We start from the raw sequence: 21,361 nt of genomic DNA on the forward strand, positions 1-21,361 counted from the left end.
TTCTCTTCTAGTCATTTGTCTACGCATTGCTTTAAAGATGCTAAAAAGATCTGGTGTCATCCAGGAACCAGATTACTCATATTTATGGAATTTCATATAATCAGTGCCATAGGACTATGGTAACTGCCTATGGCAATGTTCTTGCCATAAATTCATTCTTCAGAGAATGCTCTGCATTTTCAGGGAGTGCTATGGATATTGTAGAGGGACTGTACACCATAGGGCATTGCTGAAGAATGGAAATGTGTTCAAGTATCAAGTTTAAGGAAAGAACAGCAACAAAAAAATAAAACCTTTCATCTAAGCTTCCTTCCCTTGGGAAAAGGTGGGGGCAAAATGGAGAGAGCTTATTATAGAATCCTTTAGCAGCCAGAAATTTCATTGACAATTTTGTTAATGTGCCTGCTCGTCTGCCTTCTCAGAGGCTCATTGTGAATTCCTTAGTTGATATTATTAATGGTTAATGGGTGCACCTGAAAATCAAGCAATATTGTACCATTTGGGTAACAGTTATGTTAAATGGTTCTTTTCTACAGCATCAAGCTTATCAGATTATCTTTTTCCTAATAATGAATACCTCATCTTTTCCAATTTCCTAATCAAATGCTTCCATGTCATCTTGAAGCAGAGCCAGTTCCAGCTGCATCTATTCTATACTCTTGGCTTCAATTATATCAAATTATTCAACCACTTATGGTTCCTTAGATTCCCATTTGCTCTGAGACATAGACCTCATGCACCTCTTTGGAAGCTCATGATTACCAACTATTCAAAACAGGTCTATTGTAAGTAAACAGTGAATCAAAGAGAGCCCTAGGCTAAATTTACAGTTATGAGAAAATGTCTACAATAAGTTTCTTCCTAAATTTTGGTGCTCTTGGGTGATCTTACGTGTTCTCTTTACCCTGTCCCTGCTCCCTAAAACACACATGTATCTCATTCTGCATGGCATTGCTTCAGAGTTGAGGATGTCCGTGGCAGTGGCAAAAAGTAAGTGCAGTCATGTTTTGACTATCAATAACAAGCATTTAATTTTTCATAGGTAATATATAGTTTGGATTGATCAGAAGCATGAGGTTTCCCATACATTACCATGTTTTATTTTATTCAACCAGGTACCTGTAGCTAAAAGAGGACAGTACAAGAAATGGTGAACAGCCTTGGGGAAACCTGATATTGTCATTTTCTGTTATATTGGCTGCTGAAACTTTATTGTATCTTATGCCTCTAGTCAGATTAAATGATTCATCATTCTGGACTCATCTTTTAATAATGACTTACAATTATAATAACTTATAATTCTTATCTTTATACTTCATGGCTTGATCTGCATATCTCTATCTCCTTCATTTCTAGGTTCTTTTGATCATTGTTTCAGTATTCTGAACTTTAAAAAGATCCATTTTCTCTGCTGAGAAAAAGAGAGTTCGGACTCACCACTGACCACCCAGGATGATTCAGGCTACACTTCATTCTCCTAGTAACATGTTCAGTTGCCCTTTGGGGCCGGAGGCCATGCTCTATACTCTTAAATCTCTATTGCCCAGCACAGTGTATGGAATGGGCACAGTACATGGTTTCTAAGTGAATGAATGAACCTGAATACCTAATTTCACAATTTATGATTGATTTACTTCTTTAATCCAAAATTATATTCTACCTGGAACTGTATCATTTCAAACTTCTATCAGATATTCTTAATACCAAGTATAGTGCAGTGTGCAGTGCAGACCTTCTCAATAAATGTTTAGTGAGAGCAAAACATATATATTTTGGAGACTCATCATGGAGAAGCCAAAATTTGGCCACACAGCATTTCAAAATCCATGCTGGTTCCAATTAGTCAAGGAATGAATTTTCACCCCCCAAATTAACCATTGGTTCAATAGATTGGTTAGTGTGATTACTCTCCACTGGACCTCCTATGGTTGGAATGCCTTATGAGATTCCAGAGATGGAAAAATCTTTGGAAAGTCATCTATGTTTCTTGAAATATTTAAATGGAAACCTTCCCCTTCAGAGTGTTACTGTTCAACGGATATCCACAATTCATGCAAACATCTATTGAGCAACTTGAATGTGACATGAATTGGGGATAAATGTAAAACTGGCAATTTTTCAAATTACTTATAATTTCATAGCCAAGGATAGAAATAAAGCAGCATATAGTAAGATAAATTTTACAGTAGAAGCAGATATAAGGAGCAGAGAGTGGGGAGTAATTAATTCCATATAAAGCATTAGGGAAGACACCCTGAAAGAAATGACTCTGAGTTAGATTTCAACTATGACAGCAGTTTTTGTCTTTTGGATAACTATCATGAGTGAAAAATGCCTGATTGTGCTTGATGTATTCGTTTATAAGGCAGTGTCATATTTTAGGTAATAAACTTTTAAAAAGCAAAGATCTGAAAGACATTTAACTCCTCAGTGCAGCACCGGAATCTGCCACTGTATTCTTTGTTGTGTGATATCTGAGAAACAGAGCTGAATCAAACCCTACTATATTAATGGGTTTACATATGTACACATAAGGCTAATATATTTTATGCTGCCAATTTTTTATGGTTTCATAAATAGTGCTATCACTAACATTTCTAAAAAATGAAGAAAAGAGCTCATATGTGCTAGTAGAAATTCAGTATATTTTATAGAACACTGCTACTCTTGATATAGCCTACGGGATGTGACTTTTCATAAAAACCTAATGAATTTCTAGGTTTGTCAGCTGTTTCCAAACAGATGCACTCAGCTAATCTAATGGAAACATTTTGAGCCCAGATCCCAAATATCAATAGCTTTTAGTATTGCAAATTAGTTTGTCTATTGGGTAAATTGGGCTGTGTGGTTCTTGATAAAAAGTAGCAAGTAATTTTATATGGATGTTTTATGTGTAACTGCCTTGCCAGGGTTTGATGCTCATATTTTTCCTTGCAGAGTTTTAAGTTGAATGTAGACAGTCATTGTGCTCTCAAGGAAGCTGTGGAGGAGGAAGGACACCAACTTCTTGAGCTTATTGCATCTCACAAAGCAGGTAAATCCTCCTGAAATATTGCAAGTCTTTATGTCTCCAGACTATTAAGAATGAAGAAGCATTGCTGTAAATTACTGCATATATTCACTTCCTTATGTATTATTAATATTTACATTATCAGATTGACCTTCAGGATTTATAAATGTTTCATATACTGCATACAATGCTGTGATACTTATAAGATGAAATACTGCCTCCAAATGGTCTGTTCATTTTATTTTGGGCTTGCTCTTCGCCTGAGTTTCAGTTGAAATTACATTCTTGAAAACTTCACATTGACATGCGTTTTGATGTAGGTGCTCTGGAAATAACATTAAGATAATGAATGAGAACTGTATATATAGTTATAATGCATACGCATTAGGGTACTTATAGATATCATTACAGATATAAGGCAAGCAGTCTAAATTATTTCCCTGCCACTTCACACACATGAACATCTTGCAGAGTTTTTGGCCTTCAACCAATTCTTACCCCAGTATTAATATATTTATAAGGAACAGATAATAAATAAAAAATAATTTTGTCATTTGGTTATACTTATCCTGATAATAGAAGACCATAAGACAGGATGGATGACTTACAGTTTGGCTCTAGGTTTGAGCTTAGCAAAGCTAAACAGGAAAAAGATAGTATTAATTGGATTTGCTAATGTTAAAGACTGCTGTCTTAATTCTGGCCTATTTACTGTATTTCTCATTGAATTGACTTTACCTAGTTCCGTAGATATTTTTTATCATTATGAAGTCTCTACACAGATACACACAGAGCGTTTTATTTGGAATGTGAAACTGTAATGTTACTAATTTTTATACATTGTGATTTTTGTTCCTCATGTATTTTTTTTAAGACAATATACTGAGTAAGTCAGTTTCCAAGCCAGAGATTTATGTGGTTATCACATTTTTGTGTCCTTATACCTCCTGTCAAGAATTGCCTGTTTCTATTCTGAGTGACAAATGTTGATATGGCAGGTGATGGTAATGGTCACCTAAAAATATTTATATTGTTTAAAATAGCCATCTAATTTACTAAATAAAAATAATGAGCAAAGATTCATTCAGGCCCACAACTTCTGCTTTCCCCTCCTTTTGGAGAAGGACTGAAGGACATGCTGCGGATGATTGCAAGTCAATGGAAGGAGCTGCAGAGGCAAATCAAACGGCAGCACAGCTGGATTCTCAGGGCTCTGGATACCATCAAAGCCGAGATACTGGCTACTGATGTGTCTGTGGAGGATGAGGAAGGGACTGGAAGCCCCAAGGTAAGTGGCTTGAAGTTTTCCTTATTTCCTCTCATTTCTGTCTTCTTTTGAACTAGGCACCACTGAAGTTTTCTTTCCAACCCTAAGGCTTTTTGTTTCTACTGGGTAAACTTTATATATCTCTCTATATATATAAACAAAATGAAATGGCTTAGTTTAAAACAATAAAGCCTTCAACTTCCAAGTTTTCCAGGAAGAGATCTTTTTTTGAAAAGTGGCAGAGAAGGAGGGAGACAGTACTTTAGGGGTGAGAGAAAGGGAGACATAAAACATTTAGTAAACAAAACATAAAGCATCTTTAACATGAATAATCAGAATGGTTTTAAATTGTTTTGTTGCAACTATAAATCACTATAATCAGTGCAATCACTCAGCTCTGACATCCATTAGCCGCTTGGTTACAGCAAATTAACAAAGAAGAGAGAAAGTGATTCATTATCTCATTCCTGTTAATGACTATCAGATGCATTGCCTAATTAGGGGATGGTCATTGTAGTGGGAAGAAGGTCATATGCTTTGCTACAAATCTTTTTGCTCCGAGTGTAAGTTCTCCATAATGGTACATGCACCGAATACAACAAGTACTTTAAAAATGAGTATTGACGTGTTTTGGTTGTTCATTTTAGATGTCCAAAATAACCCATAAAACATATGCAATTGAACTTTAAATGAGGCACCTTTTAATATAGACTGGCACTGTTCTAAAGGTATCTTTGGACTCATAATGTGGAAAATAATGTTATTAATTTGATATTTTCATGTAATCACTCCTTTCTTTTGCATCTGTGAAAACTAGCCTCATAATAAATCCAGAATAAAACGTATTGTAACATGGGGGAAACAGATTTAAGAGTTCATGGTTTTTATTCCTGGCTTGGACAAAGTAAGTAAATCATCATCAAATCACATTTATTCAGCATCCATGTAGATTGGCATTGTACTAAATGTATACAAAGCAAGTTAAAAAACACTTTGCCCTCTTAGACTCACATTTTTAAATGTAGGCAGAGGAGAAACCCATCCAGCCCTGCAATGTTGAGACCCATGCAGCCAGTGAAAAGCTGAATTTACGGCTTTTGAATCTCAAACAACACCTTTAACTTATTTGTTGGAAACAGAGGATAGAATGATGAGCTCAGTTTCACTTAAAGAAGGCTCCATGAAGAAGGTCACATTTCAGGAAATATTTAAAGGAAGGAGGAGAGGTGACTTGGCACATGAGCACATATTTTAGGAAGTGATGTGATGAAAGGATCAAAGCTGGAACTAATAATATGGAATGGAGAGTATATTTGGCAGATTTCTCAGGGCAGACTTGGAGCTATTTTAAGGAGTAGGCTGTAGGGAGAAGTTCACTGGGCTAATGCTTTGGCTGTGTGTGGAAGTGGGGAGAGGAAAGATGAAGAGAAATGACACAGTTAAAAATTTGTTGTAGGAGGCTGAGGCAGGAGGATCACATGAGATCAGGAGTTTGAGACCAGCCTGAGTAACATAGCAAGACTTTATCTCTGCAAAAAGTAAAAGATGAGCCAGGCATGGTGGCATGCACCTACAGTCCTAGTTACTCAGGAGGCTGAGGCAGGAGGATTGCTTGAGCCCAGGAATTGAAGGCTGCAGGGAGCTAGGATCATGCCTAGGATGCACTCCAACCTGGGCAACAGAGAGAGACCCTGTCTCTAAAAAACAAGTCAAAAATCTTCATTTTAGCTGGGTGTGGTGACACGCGCCTATAATCTAAGCTACTCAGGAGGCTGAGTTGGGAAAATCACTTTAAAAAATCTTCATTGTATTTTGTTTATTTAACAAGAATACAGTGAGTGCCTACTTTTAAAAAGCTATCCTGTATTGGCTACATTTTACATGCCAGATGCTATTCTATAGCATTTCTGTATTATGTCTTAATTATCATGACAAATTTTTAAAGTGGCCCTATTTTAATCCCCGATGGAGAAAAGGGGCTGCAAAGAGAGGTTAGGTAACTTCCTTAAGGTCACACAGCTGCTGAGTAGCAGAGCTGGGAGCCCTTTGATCGCAGAGCCCATGTTCATCACCACCTAGCTTACTGCCTTTCACCGGCACTGCTCGGGGCCAAGTGTGGGACGAGGCATTAGAGATGAACAATTGGCTTCAGTGCCTGTCTCATGAAGCTTGTGGTGAGGTGTAGGAAACAGACTTTAATAACCCATGCCTTTACAGATTGTGATGTGCTATGAAAGAAAAGAAAAGAGAGGCACAAGAGGTTGGGCCAGTAGAAGTGATTTAGATTAGGGCATCAGGGAGCCAACAGGCCAGTGTGGTTAGAAAGAGAAGTGTGCAAGGGAAGCTGGGTTCCCTGTTGTTGTACAAGGGGAGGCTTTTGGAGTAAGAAGAGAAATGACATCATCGCATTGCGCTATAAAAACCTCTTACTGGCTATGGTATGGGATATGAGTGGGTGGGGTGGGGTGAGTGGGGGTAGGGTGGGAGCATGCCAAAGTGGACTACAGAGATAGCACAATGACCTAAATTAATGAAAGAGCTATGTTGGAAATGAGTACATTCACCAGCGCCAGTTTGAAATGGACGCTTTGAAATCAGCTTATTGTTTAAGGAGGCATTGAGACAGAATGAAGTTGATAACCCAGTGAGAAGGAGGAAGTGTTATCAAAGAGAAGCCTTGTTAGCGTTTCTCAAAAAGAGGACCTACCTACCCAGGCTCTTCCTCAGACCATACCAGAACCTCATGGGTGGGGCCCTGGAATCTGCATTCCAATAAGCTCTTGGAGAACCTCTATAATAGGCACTAGGAAGACCCTTTTCCTGCAGAGACTACATGATCCTCACCCAAAATGAATAAGAGAATGTCTGTTGCATTGTTACTTATAGTAGCAAACAATTGGCATCAACTGAAATGTTTAAAATAAGAATGGTTTGATTAAATTATGCTAAATTTCATTCTAATGAAATGTTATGGTTATATAACCATAAAAATCATGTTTTAGAAGAGAATTGGAAATATTGGAGGATACCTATGATATACAATTATATATTTTTGAATGTCTTTGAATTTTCCAAACCTCTCAATGAGCAAGAATTATTATAAATAAAAAATAAGAATACATTTAAAAGTATAAGAATTAAAAAGTGATAAGAGGTAAAATAGGTGACATTGAGCTGAGGGACTTGAGATATGAATTTAAATATCAAGAAGAAAAAGAAATACATCTGGTTCTTAATGATTAAGGTGCCTTACTTCTTAAGAGAAAACCAAGCAAAAACCCTCCACTTACATTATTCCAAAGGCGAAAATACCTTGAATCACATCAGTTTACCAAGAATAACATTCATGTTTTCCTTTTTAATAGTATTTCTATTCCAGAGCATTTTCATGTCACATTATATGCACAGCATAGTGCATCTAAAAGCAGCTGCAAGGAGAGGCTTTTGTAGGTATGTGCAGATGCAGAAGTTGAGGGAGGCTCTGAGAGTTTGAGATCTTGACATGATTGAGTCAGCAAAACCCCAGGCCTCTACCTCCCAACTAGTTCTCTCTCCACAATCTTGGCTGAATTTTCTCTGGAAAAATGAACTCATCCATACTCAAGGATGAATTTGAAATCAATTTAACACAAAATATATTTCTTAATTTAAGCTTAAGAAACTATGAAAAAATCAGAATGTTCATGCTTTCTATTTATTTAATATTTAGGAACTGCTTCTTTTACTCCCTTGGGCAAACACATATAATAATAATAATAGAAAGGCTCAGATTCTGAAGCCAGACTGCTTGAGTTCAGTGATTGGCACTTACTAGCTGTGTGTTCCTGGGAAAATTATTTAACTTCCCTGTGCCTCTGTTTTCTCATTTATAAAATAGAGGTAAGATAATATCCACCTCAAAGGGTTGTGATACAGATTTAAAAGAGCTGACACACCTGAAGTGCTTAGAACAGTGCCTGGCACGCAGTAAATCCTAAGCAGGAGTAAACACACGACTTCATTTTCTTATTTTATTTTATTTAGAGTTTTGGGTACATGTGCAGGATGTGCAAGTTTGTTACATAGGTAAACATGTGCCATAGTGATTTGCTGCACCTATGAACCCATCACCTAGGTATTAAGCCCAGCTTGCATTAGCTTTTTTTCCTGATGCTCTCCCTCCACCTGTCCCCTCGCTGACAGGCCCCAGTGTGTGTTGTTTCCCTCCCTGGATCTGTGTGTTCACATTGTTCAGCTCCCACTTATAAGTAAGAACATGTGGTGTTTGGTTTTCTGTTCCCGTGTTAGCTTGCTGAGGATAGTGGACAAGCTTTCATTTTCTAGAGATGAATAAATAATTATAATAAATAATAGGTTATAAATAATAAACAGATATTAAATGGATCTGATAAATACTCTGATACAGATAGGGGCAAAGTGCTATAAATACACTGAGAAGGAAATAACTAAACCTACCTTGGGCTATTAAAGAACAATTTACAGGGAGGCATTCATGTTTTAAATGAAAGATAGACAGGATTTTGCCAAGGTGAAAATAATGGGCAGCGAGAATAGCACATACCAAGATAGAGAGGTGTGAAAACTGTGGTGTGGCTGGAACCTGGGCCCTTGTTGCAGATGATGAGTAGGCCAGCCTGCCACAGTCTGCACCAAGACACAACAATGTAACAAAAAACGATCCTTAATGATCAGTGATTTGATAATAATTCCTCCTATGTCTCTATTAATATAATCCAAGCCAGAGTGAGGTCTCTATACAGAATAAACCTAAACATACTGTTTAAGCCAAAATTTTTATTGTTATATTGCAATAAATAGAGCAAGCTTAAATAGGTTTCCCTGAAGTTCTCCATGACTAAAAGCTGGATTTGGCTTCTTAGCCATTATGTCAGCCCTCTTTCCATGACGTGACCTTGCACAGGTCATGTACAAATTGTGCCGTGAAATGCATCTCCAAGCACAGCAGTTATGATCATCTATTTCATCTTAGACCTAAAGAGGAACTAAAATTAAAACATGATAAAAAAATAACTCTAGAATTCATCTTAGGTTTACTTCAGAAGCTACTGGGAGCTTGAGAAGCATAATAGAAAATCTAAGGAATATATCTAGGGGGTATTTTTCTTTTTTTACCTTGTTTGAGAGACTGCAGAAAAGGACTTGGTTTTAGAAATCTTGTAAAGAGGGAGGATAGGAGGAAATTCAAAGACTCTGGGAAACTTCTCCCCTAGGACTTGGCAGCATACCTTATTTGTTGTATTTCATTTTTTAAAAAAGTGTTTTCTCAGGACTGTGAGATCTTTTATACATGGAAATAGAGAATAGAATTCACCAGTTCTAGAAATAGAGCTTCAGCAGTCACATCAAATAATTGAAAATATGCTTATAATTATATATTTTTACTTTAAGATAGATTGGTGAAAGTTTATCACCTTAGATTAGGCTTTCAGTATGTTCAATTTTTTAATGGTCTACAACTGAAGGGATTTCAAAACATAGTGAATGACACCTAACAAAAGCTACATTTTTTTGACCTTTCAAGGCAAAAAACAAAAATTCTGAAAGCAAGAAAGCATCTTTAAATTTTATACATTGCCTCCTTTAAACTGTTCTTATCTTCTCTTTCTTTATTTTTCACTTATAAAGCATGCATTATTACAGGTGTCTTAGAATGGAGACCAGGATTTCCCCATATGACCTTATCCAACTTTGCATACTGAACGCATGCAACAACAGTTCCTTCACCCCTTTTAAAGAAACAGATAAGTTTCCAGAACAAAGAATATTTGAAGATTTATTGTAAATTCAGAAAACTTTACAGCTACTACAAGGGTGACCTAGCCTGAGTCCCAACCAACATCTTCATTTCTTTAGTGAAAGGAGACAGAGAGTTAGCTGCTTTGAACTCTAGGATTGTGCTCATTTTATCTGCCTTCTTTGAGGCTCTTAGATTGAAGTCATCTTCCTTTGGAAATGGATATCAGACTATGAAGGTCATCAATGTTATCTGTTCAACAATAACAGAAGAGTAAGCTTAAGGATATTCCTTATATATGTTTGCTCAGCCCTATGAATGAAAGTGTTAGATATTGGCTGATAATTTACATCTATGTGGCCTTTGACTTGGGTATATTGCTTACAATATACCCATTTGACCTTTCTTTAGATGTCAAGAGAGGGCAAGTCCAGTGTTAGCATGTGTTTTTGTTTGTTTACCAGATGCCCAAGTCTTAACCCAGTATCTATGCTAATGAATTATGGGTAACTTTCTTTAACTGAAGGGATATAAAGGAGTCAATCTGGGGAGCTTCTTGGCAAGATGTTTTCTCTGTATTTTACGGCATCTCTCGGGTAATAGCGCAACTGGCTAATATTTTCTTAGAATAGAACTTGATCCTGATTTTTCCACAGCATTGGTGAAACAAAGTATTGGCTCTACATTCTTTTCTTTTCTGGCTCAGAAGCTCATGGAGTTAGCATGTTCCTTAATATAAGATCTTCAGAAAGAGCACTAATACAATCAATGGGAATTGCATTTATGTGTTGTCAGTCCCACATATACTGATGCACACATTTATAAGGAACTGCTTGAGACACTTTGCTGTCTTCCTCATGCAAACGAGAGCGCAGGTATATGTTATCGAAAGAAACCAGAAATGATCTAGTAAGATTAAATTGTGCCTAAAGTAATAGAAAGGAAAACAACAGGCAAAGGCCTGGCCATTATTTATTGAGTGCCAACAGAGAACTCTGCACTCTGCCCAGTGCCAGGCCAGACATGAGAGAAGACATGCTTTTCTGCTTAGTGGTCTTATCATTTCAGTGTAAGCACATAGTGTAACATCTTGTCTAAGGTACTTTGGGCTATCTTAGATCTAGAATAATAGATTACCTAAGATTCAGATCATCTTAATTAGGATGTTGGCAGACTGAAATGGAATGGAGTTCTTGATGCAAGCAAATGAGTATACATACATTACCAATTCCACCTCTTCTGTGCAGAAATCTTTCTAAAAGCCAGTATCCGATGTGGTTCCTTTCCTGCTGAACTATATAAACATAGTCCTGATTTGCAGTATCTAGGGAGAACTCTTTCTTCTACTGTGGATTTTTCAATAGCCCCTTTTTTTCGTTATCAGAAGGGCAACTTTTCTTCAAAAGTATTTTTTGAAAGACAGAAACAAAAGTGAGTCCTTCTTTGAAGATCAGTGTGGTTACTAAGTTTGTGATAGAATCCAATAAAAAATAGTTTCTCTAATCTCCTTGAGGCACTTAAATTTGCATATTATAAGATGTATGGGTGGATCTAAGATGAAGAATTTTTTAATGGTCTGCCACTCTCTTGAGATGACTCAAAAAAATGGTTGGGAAAATAAAAATATATACTAGGTCAAAGGACAGCTAATGGTCATGGTCTGTATAGTGTATAAGAGCATAGCAGGCTGAGCGTGGTGGCTCATGCCTGTAATCCCAGCACTTTGGGAGGCTGAGGCGGGTGGATCATGAGGTCAGGAGTTCAAGACAAGCCTGGCCAATATGGTGAAACCCCCCTCTCTACTAAAAATATAAAAAATTAGCCAGGCATGGTGGCATGTGCCTGTAGTCCCAGCTACTCAGGAGGCTGAGGCAGAAGAATTGCTTGAGCCCGGGAGGCGGAGGTTGCAGTGAGCCGAGATTGTGCCACTGCACTCCAGCCTGGGTGACAGAGTAAGACTGTCTCAAAAAAAAAAAGCATGTCTTATTTTGTTTTTCACACTATATTTCCATTGCTGATGGCCTTGAGAATGGAAACATTTGGCTCAGGAAGAATCTGGAAGTAAAATTCTTTGATGTCTCTAATCAACACAGGGAAAAGTCATTGACAGGAATAGGTAGCTTACTTTTTTCCTATTTAGTCCGAGAATGCCTGATCTCTGAATCTGCAATACCTAAAGTTGCAAAGATGCTTGGTATTGTTTACAAACTTACAGTCTGTGGAAAGCAGCCATTTTTATTGGCAGATCTCACATTTTGTAACTCAGTCTGATCAATTTTAAATATAGAGTAAACACATTAGAAGCACTTTGTGCTATATAGTGGAGGTCAAACATTTAAAAAAAATCTATTAATATAAGTATTTAAGCACAAAAAAAGAAGGCAAGATACAGAATTGCTTCTAAAAAACACTTTAAAACTAATAAGTACATTCTTTGAAAGTGTGAAACAATTACCTCAGTGTGTGACTTACACTTTTTCCTGGAATGTGTTGTTTCTGGCAGGGGAGCAGGCTGAGCCCGGGAGAGCCCTGCCTGCTAAAGGGATTACTCCGCTCTGGCTTTTGTGTTTATTGAGTCGCCTAGGCCTTCTTATTAAATGGCAGTTTTCAAATGTACACACATCTGCACTCGGCACCCTAAATACTCCAAATGCTTGTTTAACTTTTCTCACACCCAGAGTATCTCTCCCATCTAGTGTAGTCAAATGGCATTGAGTTGTCCACATTTTGCTTGTTCTTTCTCTTTGGAATTCAGTTGGAATATAGCCATTTATGCGGTTGTGATGCTACCAGAGATAGAGTGTTTTTTAAGGTACTGTACTGCTCTTTGCCACCAGTACTCAGAGAACATTCCCAGTCTTAGCTCCCACTGTGCCTAAATGAAGGTTTATGTTTCTCAGAAAACATTAACTAGATTGGAGGTCCTGCCAGGCAGAACTCAGGGACCATCTCACTGTAGGTTCCAGGCCATTTTGCATTGGATTGGGGCAGCAGCTTCTCATTTTTATACTCATTTGGCCTGCAGAGGCCAATAGTTGTTTAGCATTACCTCCAGCAGAGCTCAGCAAGGTCGTGGACCTCCCTGAGTGAGAAGAGAGAGAAGGAAAAAAGGAAGCCTAAATCAAGAGACTAAGACAAAAGAAAAGAGAGACTAGAAAGAAGAAAGAAGGAACAGAGGAGAAAGATTAAAGAAGGAAGCATGTGTCTAGTGAAATGTGGTAGAAGCTAAAAAACATTGCCTCAGCTGTCTTTAGAGGCATTTGTTCCACAGGCTGCCCAAGTCTGTTTCATGGACCTTAGTGTATTCATGAGGTCTCTCTCTCTGACACACACACACGTGCACACACATGTTCATTCCTTTCTCAGTCTCTGGAAATCAAAAGCAGAAAAACTTTGTTTAATTTTGACATCTTAGATATTATTGTATAACCATTGTGTGTGTGAGTGTGTTTATACAACATATTCTATTAATGGGGTTAGCACTCACCACGGGCTTACTATAGTTTAGGTTCATGTAAAGCCTTTTACCTGGGTTTGCTTATTCATTCTTCCCAACAATGCCAGGAGTCCTAACTCCTATTATTATTTTCCCTTTACTGACAACAACAACAACAACAAAAAACTTAGGTTCCAAATGCATTAGATAATCATTGAGACAGTCTTCTTAGACACCTTCTATAACAAGGGAAAGGACAAACTTCTTAGCCCATCATTTGATTCTAGCTGCTTAGTTAGGATTTGTGTCAATGTTTTATTTCTTAATTCTTCCAGTTTACTCACCCTTTTCCAAATATATTTTTCCTTTTCTTTGTTCTTTGCTCTTGCTTATGGCTTTTCTCATTCTCTCCATCTATACTGCTTTTATTCATCCTTAGAATAGATTAATATTTAAAATGTAACTACAACATGATGATGTAGCTCTGGACAGGATACTGTACCTCTCCTTGCTCACTGCCTAGTGGTGGAGAAAGATGTGCACAAATGTAGTTCTAAATTAAAGCAGACTGTGCGATAAATACAAGAGATACAAAAACTGGGGGAGGGAACATTATTTCAATCCGATGGGCTCTGGGAAGGCCTAAGAGAAGGTGGATTTTGTGGAGGTCTGTAATATTCAGCTAAATTGGTAATAGAAAGATGTTGGAGGGACAGCATTCCTGACATAGGAAATAGCATGGTCAAAAGTATGGAAAAGGGAAAATATGAGGGACATCGAAAGTGAACAGTGAATAGTTTGGCTTTTTGAGCATACAGTATCCATGTGTTTATGAGCAAGAGATGAGGACTTAGTGAAAGATAGATCCTGAAAAAGTTTGACTTATATACTGGACAGCTTTGGATATCAGGCTGAAGAGTTGTGTTTTACTGGTGTGCCCTGTGTGTTTTTGATGACTGAATTTGGTCATAGAAAACAGATGGCAAAGGTAGGATGAAAGAGGAAGGACTGAAAGTCAAGACAATGAATTAGAAAACCACTACAATAACTAAAGGCAGGCCGAGGCAAAGCAGTGGCTGTGATAATATAAGGAAAAAAGTAAGACTGATAGTCTGGAAGAAGAAATAATAGGATTTGGTATCTAGGGGATGGAGCCTGAGGGAAGAGTTAACAATGACTTAAAGGAATTGAGCATGAGCAGTTAGGAGAATGGTATTACCATTAACTGAGGTTGGACACATTTCGATAAGGAACAGCTTTGAAAGGGAAGATAATTAACTCTGTTTAGAACAGTGACCTTGATGCACAATTAATAAGAATATCTAGGTGTGTAACCTGGGCATAGATATTTTTGTAACCTCCCCAGGTGATTCTAAAGTACAGGAAAGTTTGCGAACAAAGATTTAGTAAGGAGGAGAAACCTGAAAATCAATGCTATGTTCTTGTGTAACAGTTGAAAATGCAAGCCTGAAGCTCGGAGTAGAGGTCAGTGTTAAGGATGTAGATTTGGTAGTCCAAATAGAAATAATAGCTGTAACCTTGGAAGTTGATTTTAACAAGAGACTGTTCTGTGAGAATAAAGTGCATGTGCAATAGAACTTTAAGGAAAGTCTAGGGTAACTGAGAGCCAGGATACCACACTAAAACTGGGGGTTAAGTGAGAATCTACATCCTCAGGAGTGACACTTTCAGGCCCTGCTGCCCAGAATGCTGGCAGCCGGGGAGTAGTATTATAGCAGGTCAGAGGAACTCTTCATGGAGCAAGAGTGGACTTAGCATGTTTATAGACTGAAGAATAGGACTAATGAAAAAGGGAAACTTGGAGATAGTTTCAAGGACAGGAAAGATGAATAGTTATTGGTACAATGATTCAGATGAGGAGAGGAAGTGAATCAGTGGAGCTGTGATTTTCAGGAAAGGAGGATACATCTTCTGAGTTAGGACAGAAAGAGGGAAGGAAGCCAAAGAATTTAGAATGAAGACAAACTCAATGAGATTAGTCAGTGGAGCAATTATTTGAATAGAGGAAGGGTAGAAGCTGAGGAGGGACTAGAGAACAGAGTAGGAGTCAAATCCTTTCCTCTCAAAAGAGATTTCCTAAAATTTTCTAGTCCTGTTTGATCACTGTGCCCTCTAAACTTCTCATTTACTGTTTGTGCCATACATTTGGTGATTAATCTCACACAGCCTTGTAAAACACCATTTTCATTGTGGTTTTGAACTTCCATTTATATCTTTCATAATTAACTTTTCAGGTGATTACCATCCATCATGATCACAAACTCCTTGGGGCAGCAACTACATCCTAAGCTTTGTTTTACTCACTTTACACATTATTTGAGCTTTAAAATGTATTTTAGTTAATTTTATTTGATTATAACATCATGTTTAGTTGTAATATCCTTTTTAAAGCCAAAGACAGAGCCCTACTTTATCGTCTCATCTTTCATAATTCTTTCTTTATTTTAGCTGTGTAAATCATGGCACAATCCCATCTTAACATCTGGTTCTTCCTTTCTACACTTCTCTCCATTTTCTTTGCTGCTTGTTTTTTTTGTTTGTTTGTTTTTTGTTTTGTAAATAAAGCAATCTTTAAATCAACTTTTAGAAGAGCCATTTCACCTATTTTTTCCCCAAATAACTAGGCATTTATTCCTTAAAAATATGTTTTTATTATAGTGTAAAATTATTATATTCATACTTCCTTGAGGCAGGTCTAGTTGGTTAATTATGTTAATGGATTGTTAGATTTTTTAAAACCTTCATTTAAACAGCCTTGCTGAAAGGATATACTCTGAGTTGCTTTTTTGAAAAACACTAAAACCATCTAATATGACTTGGTAGCTGACCAGCACACTGGTTGATGAAATTTGTAGTCCTTGCTCCAAAGCTCTCTAACAAGATTAGGTGAGATTGAACTTGAGAAGGTAAAGGTCTCTAAATTGACATAAATTCAAAGGGCAGAACTAGATCATACCACTATTTGAATCGCTATCAAAGTCTAATTTCTGACATATTATATTTGGTCCATCGCAATTTGTATACATACACATCCTTCTAGGAAATGATGAATGAGGTTTAGCTAACATAATGTAGTTTATACACCTCTAGACATTTGTTGGAAATACATGATTGGGGAGCTCTCTTCTCTGTAAAATGACCTGGATTGCTTTTCTGGAACACAGCCTCTCTGTTTTATACTAGACACAAACACAGACACTCAGGCATTTTTTCCAAACCAGCTTGGTTGAATTTATTTCCCTGCTGTCTTTCATTTGATACCTCTTGTGTATACTCAAGCTATCATTAGATAGATGGGGAGCAAATACGGAATTCCACTGGATAGTTTCATCTGGCTAAAACCATTTTTAAGGGAATTAGACCATTTCTAATGGGAAGTTTTGGTCCAGTTTTGAGACTAGAAAATGATTAGTTAAGCTTCATCAACATATTTGAACTTCCAGTGTTTGAACCTTCTGAAGTTTATTCATAACTTGAGGGGCTATGCATTGTGAATTATGAGGAATTTCAGAAAACTCCTCTGTCTCAGTTCTTTTCTTCTTTTCTGCCGCTCATCCCAAAGCCTTCATTTCTTTTCTAGCTGAAAGTAAGCTAATAATAGTATGATATAAACTTGTGATTCTGATGCTAAGCAGGCTCAATAGCATCAGTGATAATGACTGTTGTAGGGTAATGCCAACCTGCTTACTGTGTTGGAATTTTCCTCATTAAGACTTTGGAGGTTCTCTTACTGGCCTGTTGTACACCTAGCAGGCACCTTCACACTGACCACCTTTTTTGATCACATGTTGTTCCTCTTCTTAACGAACTCTTCTGACAGCTGTATACACATGTTTAAAATAGCAGCTTTCTGGACCCCACTACCCATCTTTGTTCGTGAAGTTCTCGGGACACAATGCTTTTTTCTCTCAAGTCAATTAGACTAAATATGACTGAACAGAAAACAAAATGTATTTTTCAAAATTATCATCAAATAGTGCTGCTACTAATTTTTGTTGCATTTTAGAGTGAAATCATCTCATTTCCTAGTGAGAACTTTTTAACTATTACTATTAATCAGTAATTGAAAATTTCCCCTCATTTTTGGTTGAAGGCTAAGAATTATTAACTGTATAATACAGGACAAAGAGGACAGTAATGTGAACAAAGATATCGCTGAATGAAAATAAATTTGATATTCCAAGTGTTTTTCTTCCTTGCTATTATTTTTGTATTTTTTCCAATTGTGTGATGGTTTTCAGTTGAAGTCCTGCCTCAGACCTTTGGCAAACAGCATCTTTTATCATTATCTACAGATACTTTTTGTCTCACGTATACACAAAAAGCTTAATGACTATGCTCCATTGGCTAATACACAAAAGGGAAATCAGGTAAAAGAGTTTGAAGATGAAATCTCTGGAAAGCCTGCATTTTAAGCAGACTTTCTCTCATAACAGTCTTGTATCAATGAATGCCTTGAAATAGAAGCTCTTGTTTTGTGTAATTTTCCAAGGCAATCAATAGTTCTTTCTTCTCATAAGTGGTAAAATTTGATATTAGCAAGTATAGATATACTTCTCATAAAAGGGAGTGTGTTGGGGATGTTGCACTAATGATACAATCAGCAACAGCAGTATCAGATAATGTTTATTAAGCTTAATTTGGCAGGCATTGTGGACTGCCTAGCCAATATCCATTTTCCTCCTTTGTCCTAACAGCACCACTTGTTTTGTCCACATACTACTTTCTTTCATGGTGTGTGGTTCAGGTGAAGTGGGCCCTATTCCCAGCCCAGGCAGAGAATCACAGTTAGTCTATGAGGCAACCATAAGGGCTCCCTTTGCATAGCTACTTGATGTACTTCTGGCCAGTGAGATATAAAGAGAGTCTATGGGGCTTTGGGAAAGGTTTTCTTTCTTTTGAAAAAGAGATAAACAAGGCTGGGCACAGTGGCTCATTGCCTGTAATCCCAGCACTTTGGGAGGCCAAGGCGGGCGGATCACGAGGTCAAGAGATCGAGACCATCCTGGCCAACATGGTGAAACTCTGTCTCCACTAAAAATACAAAAATAGCTGGGCGTGGTGGTGCACACCTGCAGTCCTAGCTACTTGGGAGGCTGAGGCAGGAGAATCACTTGAATCCAGGCAGTGGATGTTGCAGTGAGCTGAGATCATGCCACTGCACTCCAGCCTGGTGACAGAGCAAGACTCTATCTCAACAAAAAAAAAAGATAAGAAGAAAATGTTCCCTTTCAAGCTCTGGATGCTTTCACAAGGGCAAGAAGCTGAGGTGCTATCGCCATTTTGTAACTATAAATGGAGCTAGGTCAAGGATAATGCTTAATATGCCAAGGATGGCAGAGGAGAAAGATGTTTATTGAACAGCTGAATGAACCAACTCTTGAGATGTTTGACCTTCGGCACTTTTTATAAGTTCCTTCTTTTTTCTTTTTTTTAACCTTCCTCTAGTTGGAGCTGAAATTTTCTGTTATTAGGGACAAAAACATTCTGTCTTAATGAAATATTGTAGTCTGTTGAGTGATATATAATTTGAATATTTCTCTACCTTTTGAATCTCACAATACTTCCTTTTACATGTTTCCCCCAATGCTAAACCATTACTTTTTTTTTTTTTTTTTTTGAGACGGAGTCTTCCTCTATCACCCAGGCTGGAGTGCGGTGGCGTGATCTCTGCTCACTGCAAGCTCTGCCTCCCGGGTTCACACCATTCTCCTGCCTCAGCCTCTCAAGTAGCTGGGACTACAGGCGCCCACCACCATGCCCTGCTAATTTTTTTGTATTTTTAGTAGAGATGGGGTTTCACCATGTTAGCCAGGATGGTCTCGATCTCCTGACCTCATGATCCACCCACTTCGGCCTCCCAAAGTGCTGGGATTACAGGTGTGAGCCACCACACCCGGCCTAAACCATTACTTTTTAACCTCTTCTCAACTTATTGCTACATGGTAACTTTGTTCACACTAACACTATTAAAATTATTCTCATCAGTGTTCCCTCATGACTTCTTGGTTACCAAATCAGTCCCTTAGCCTTGAATTCCTTACTATAAATCATTGATTGGTGACTTTTAATTAAGAATTATTAGCCAATTATTAAAAAATCAAAAAATAACAGTTGCTAGCAAGATTGCAGATAAAAAGGAATACTTATACACTCTTGGTGGGAGTGTAAATTAGCTTGATCATTGTGGAAAGCAGTGTGGGGATTCCTCAAAGAGATAAAAATGGAACCACCATTCAACCCAGCAATCTCATTACTAGGTGTATATCCAAAGGAATATAAATCATTCTATCATAAAGACACATGCATGTGAATGTTCACTGCAGCACTATTCACAAGGCAGAGACATGGAATCAACCTAAACCCCCATCAATGATAGACTGGATAAAGAAAATGTGGCACATATATACCATGGAATACTATGCAGCCATAGAAAAGAAAGAGATCATGTCCTTCGCAGGAACATAGACGGATCTGGAGGCCATTATCCTTAGCAAACTAACACAGGAATAGAAAACTAAATACTGCATGCTCTCACTTATAAGTGGGAGCTAAATTATGAGAACACATGGACACATAGAGGGGAGCAAAAGACACTGGAGCCTTTTGGAGGGTGGAGGGTGGGAGGAGGGAAAGGATTAGAAAAAAAAACTAATAGGTACAAGGTTTAACACCTGGGTGACAAAATAATCTGTACAACAAACCCCAATAACAGTTTTACCTGTATAACAAAACTGCACATGTACCCCTGAACTTAAATAAAAGTTAAAAAAAATTCTTTTTTTTTTTTTTTTCAAACTAAATCTTACTTATAACCCCAACGTATATACACATACACACACACAGAGTAGGATTTTTCAGTTGATTCAGAACCTGGAGGCTTTGCCCTTTGCTTACTGTCCCCTGGGACTTCTCTAGCCCTCCATGTCCCTGACCTCTGCAAAGCTCACAGGTACCATGGGACATAGTACTAAAACTAGCCTCTGAATTTGACCTTACCGTTGGTGCCTCTCCTGCCTCTTCTCCGTTTGCACTATATGTGCCTGTCCTACCCAGAATCCTTCAGTGGCTTTCCATTGCATACCTATAAAGTTCCTTTCTAGCCTTGTTCCTTTGACACTCCCTTTTCTTTCTTTGCTAGAGCCACATGCGGGTACCTCTAGTCTCCAAAACTTCCCAGTTTATCTTTTGTTGCTATGCTCTTCTTGTTCAGCTCCCTATCTTTGCTCATCTCTACCTGTTTAATCCTCCCCATTATCATGTTTTATCTCAGTGGTCTGTCTACCACCCAGGAGCCATCTATACCAAAATGATTCTAAATTTTATCAATTCTCATAGGATTTGTACCTCATTTATAACACTTACCACATTCTGTCTTTGAATTTCGTATTAAAGATATTCCTCAAGCTGCATTCTTCTTAAGGTGGGAAACCATTTCCTGTTCGTTGTTCTGCACACTGCTAATGCTCAGCATAATATATCCCTCAAAGACTATTCTTGAACGAAATGCTTGCTGAGTGACAAAAAAATTATAACACAAATCCAAACCCTTAAATTACGTATGTCCTTTAGGTTGTTTTGTTTTGTTTTGAGACAGGGTCTTGCTCTGTCACACAGGCTGTAGTGTAGTGGCACAATTTCAACTTACTGCAACCTCTGCCTCTCAGATTCAAGTGATTCTTGTGCATCAGCCTCGCAAGTAGCTGGGACTACAGGTGTGTGCCACCACAGCCAGCTAATTTTTGTGTATTTTTAATAGAGACAGGGTTTTGCCATGTTGGTCAGGCTGGCCTCAAACTCCCGGCCTCAAGTGATCTGCCTGCCTCAGCCTCCTGAAATGTCAGGATTATAGGCGTGAGCCACCACGCCCAG

The 21,361-nt window shown here is 37.9% G+C and overlaps 1 protein-coding gene across 6 annotated transcripts in view; it reads left to right on the plus strand.

The window, feature by feature from the left end:
* AKAP6 (A-kinase anchoring protein 6) overlaps nucleotides 1–21,361 on the plus strand; it is a 527,913-nt gene that overhangs the window by 275,261 nt on the left and 231,291 nt on the right. For 3 of the 6 annotated variants that reach the window (XM_015453690.4, XM_005561045.5, XM_073997218.1), the window contains 2 exons: nucleotides 2,938–3,034; nucleotides 4,132–4,298. In XM_015453690.4, the coding sequence (XP_015309176.3) occupies nucleotides 2,938–3,034; nucleotides 4,132–4,298 (264 nt within the window). The remainder of the gene's footprint in view (nucleotides 1–2,937; nucleotides 3,035–4,131; nucleotides 4,299–21,361) is intronic. The other 3 variants (XM_073997217.1, XM_005561046.5, XM_073997219.1) reach the window with 1 other exon arrangement.

This window comes from Macaca fascicularis, chromosome 7, assembly GCF_037993035.2.
Source record: "Macaca fascicularis isolate 582-1 chromosome 7, T2T-MFA8v1.1".
Classification (NCBI taxonomy): Eukaryota; Metazoa; Chordata; class Mammalia; order Primates; family Cercopithecidae; genus Macaca; species Macaca fascicularis.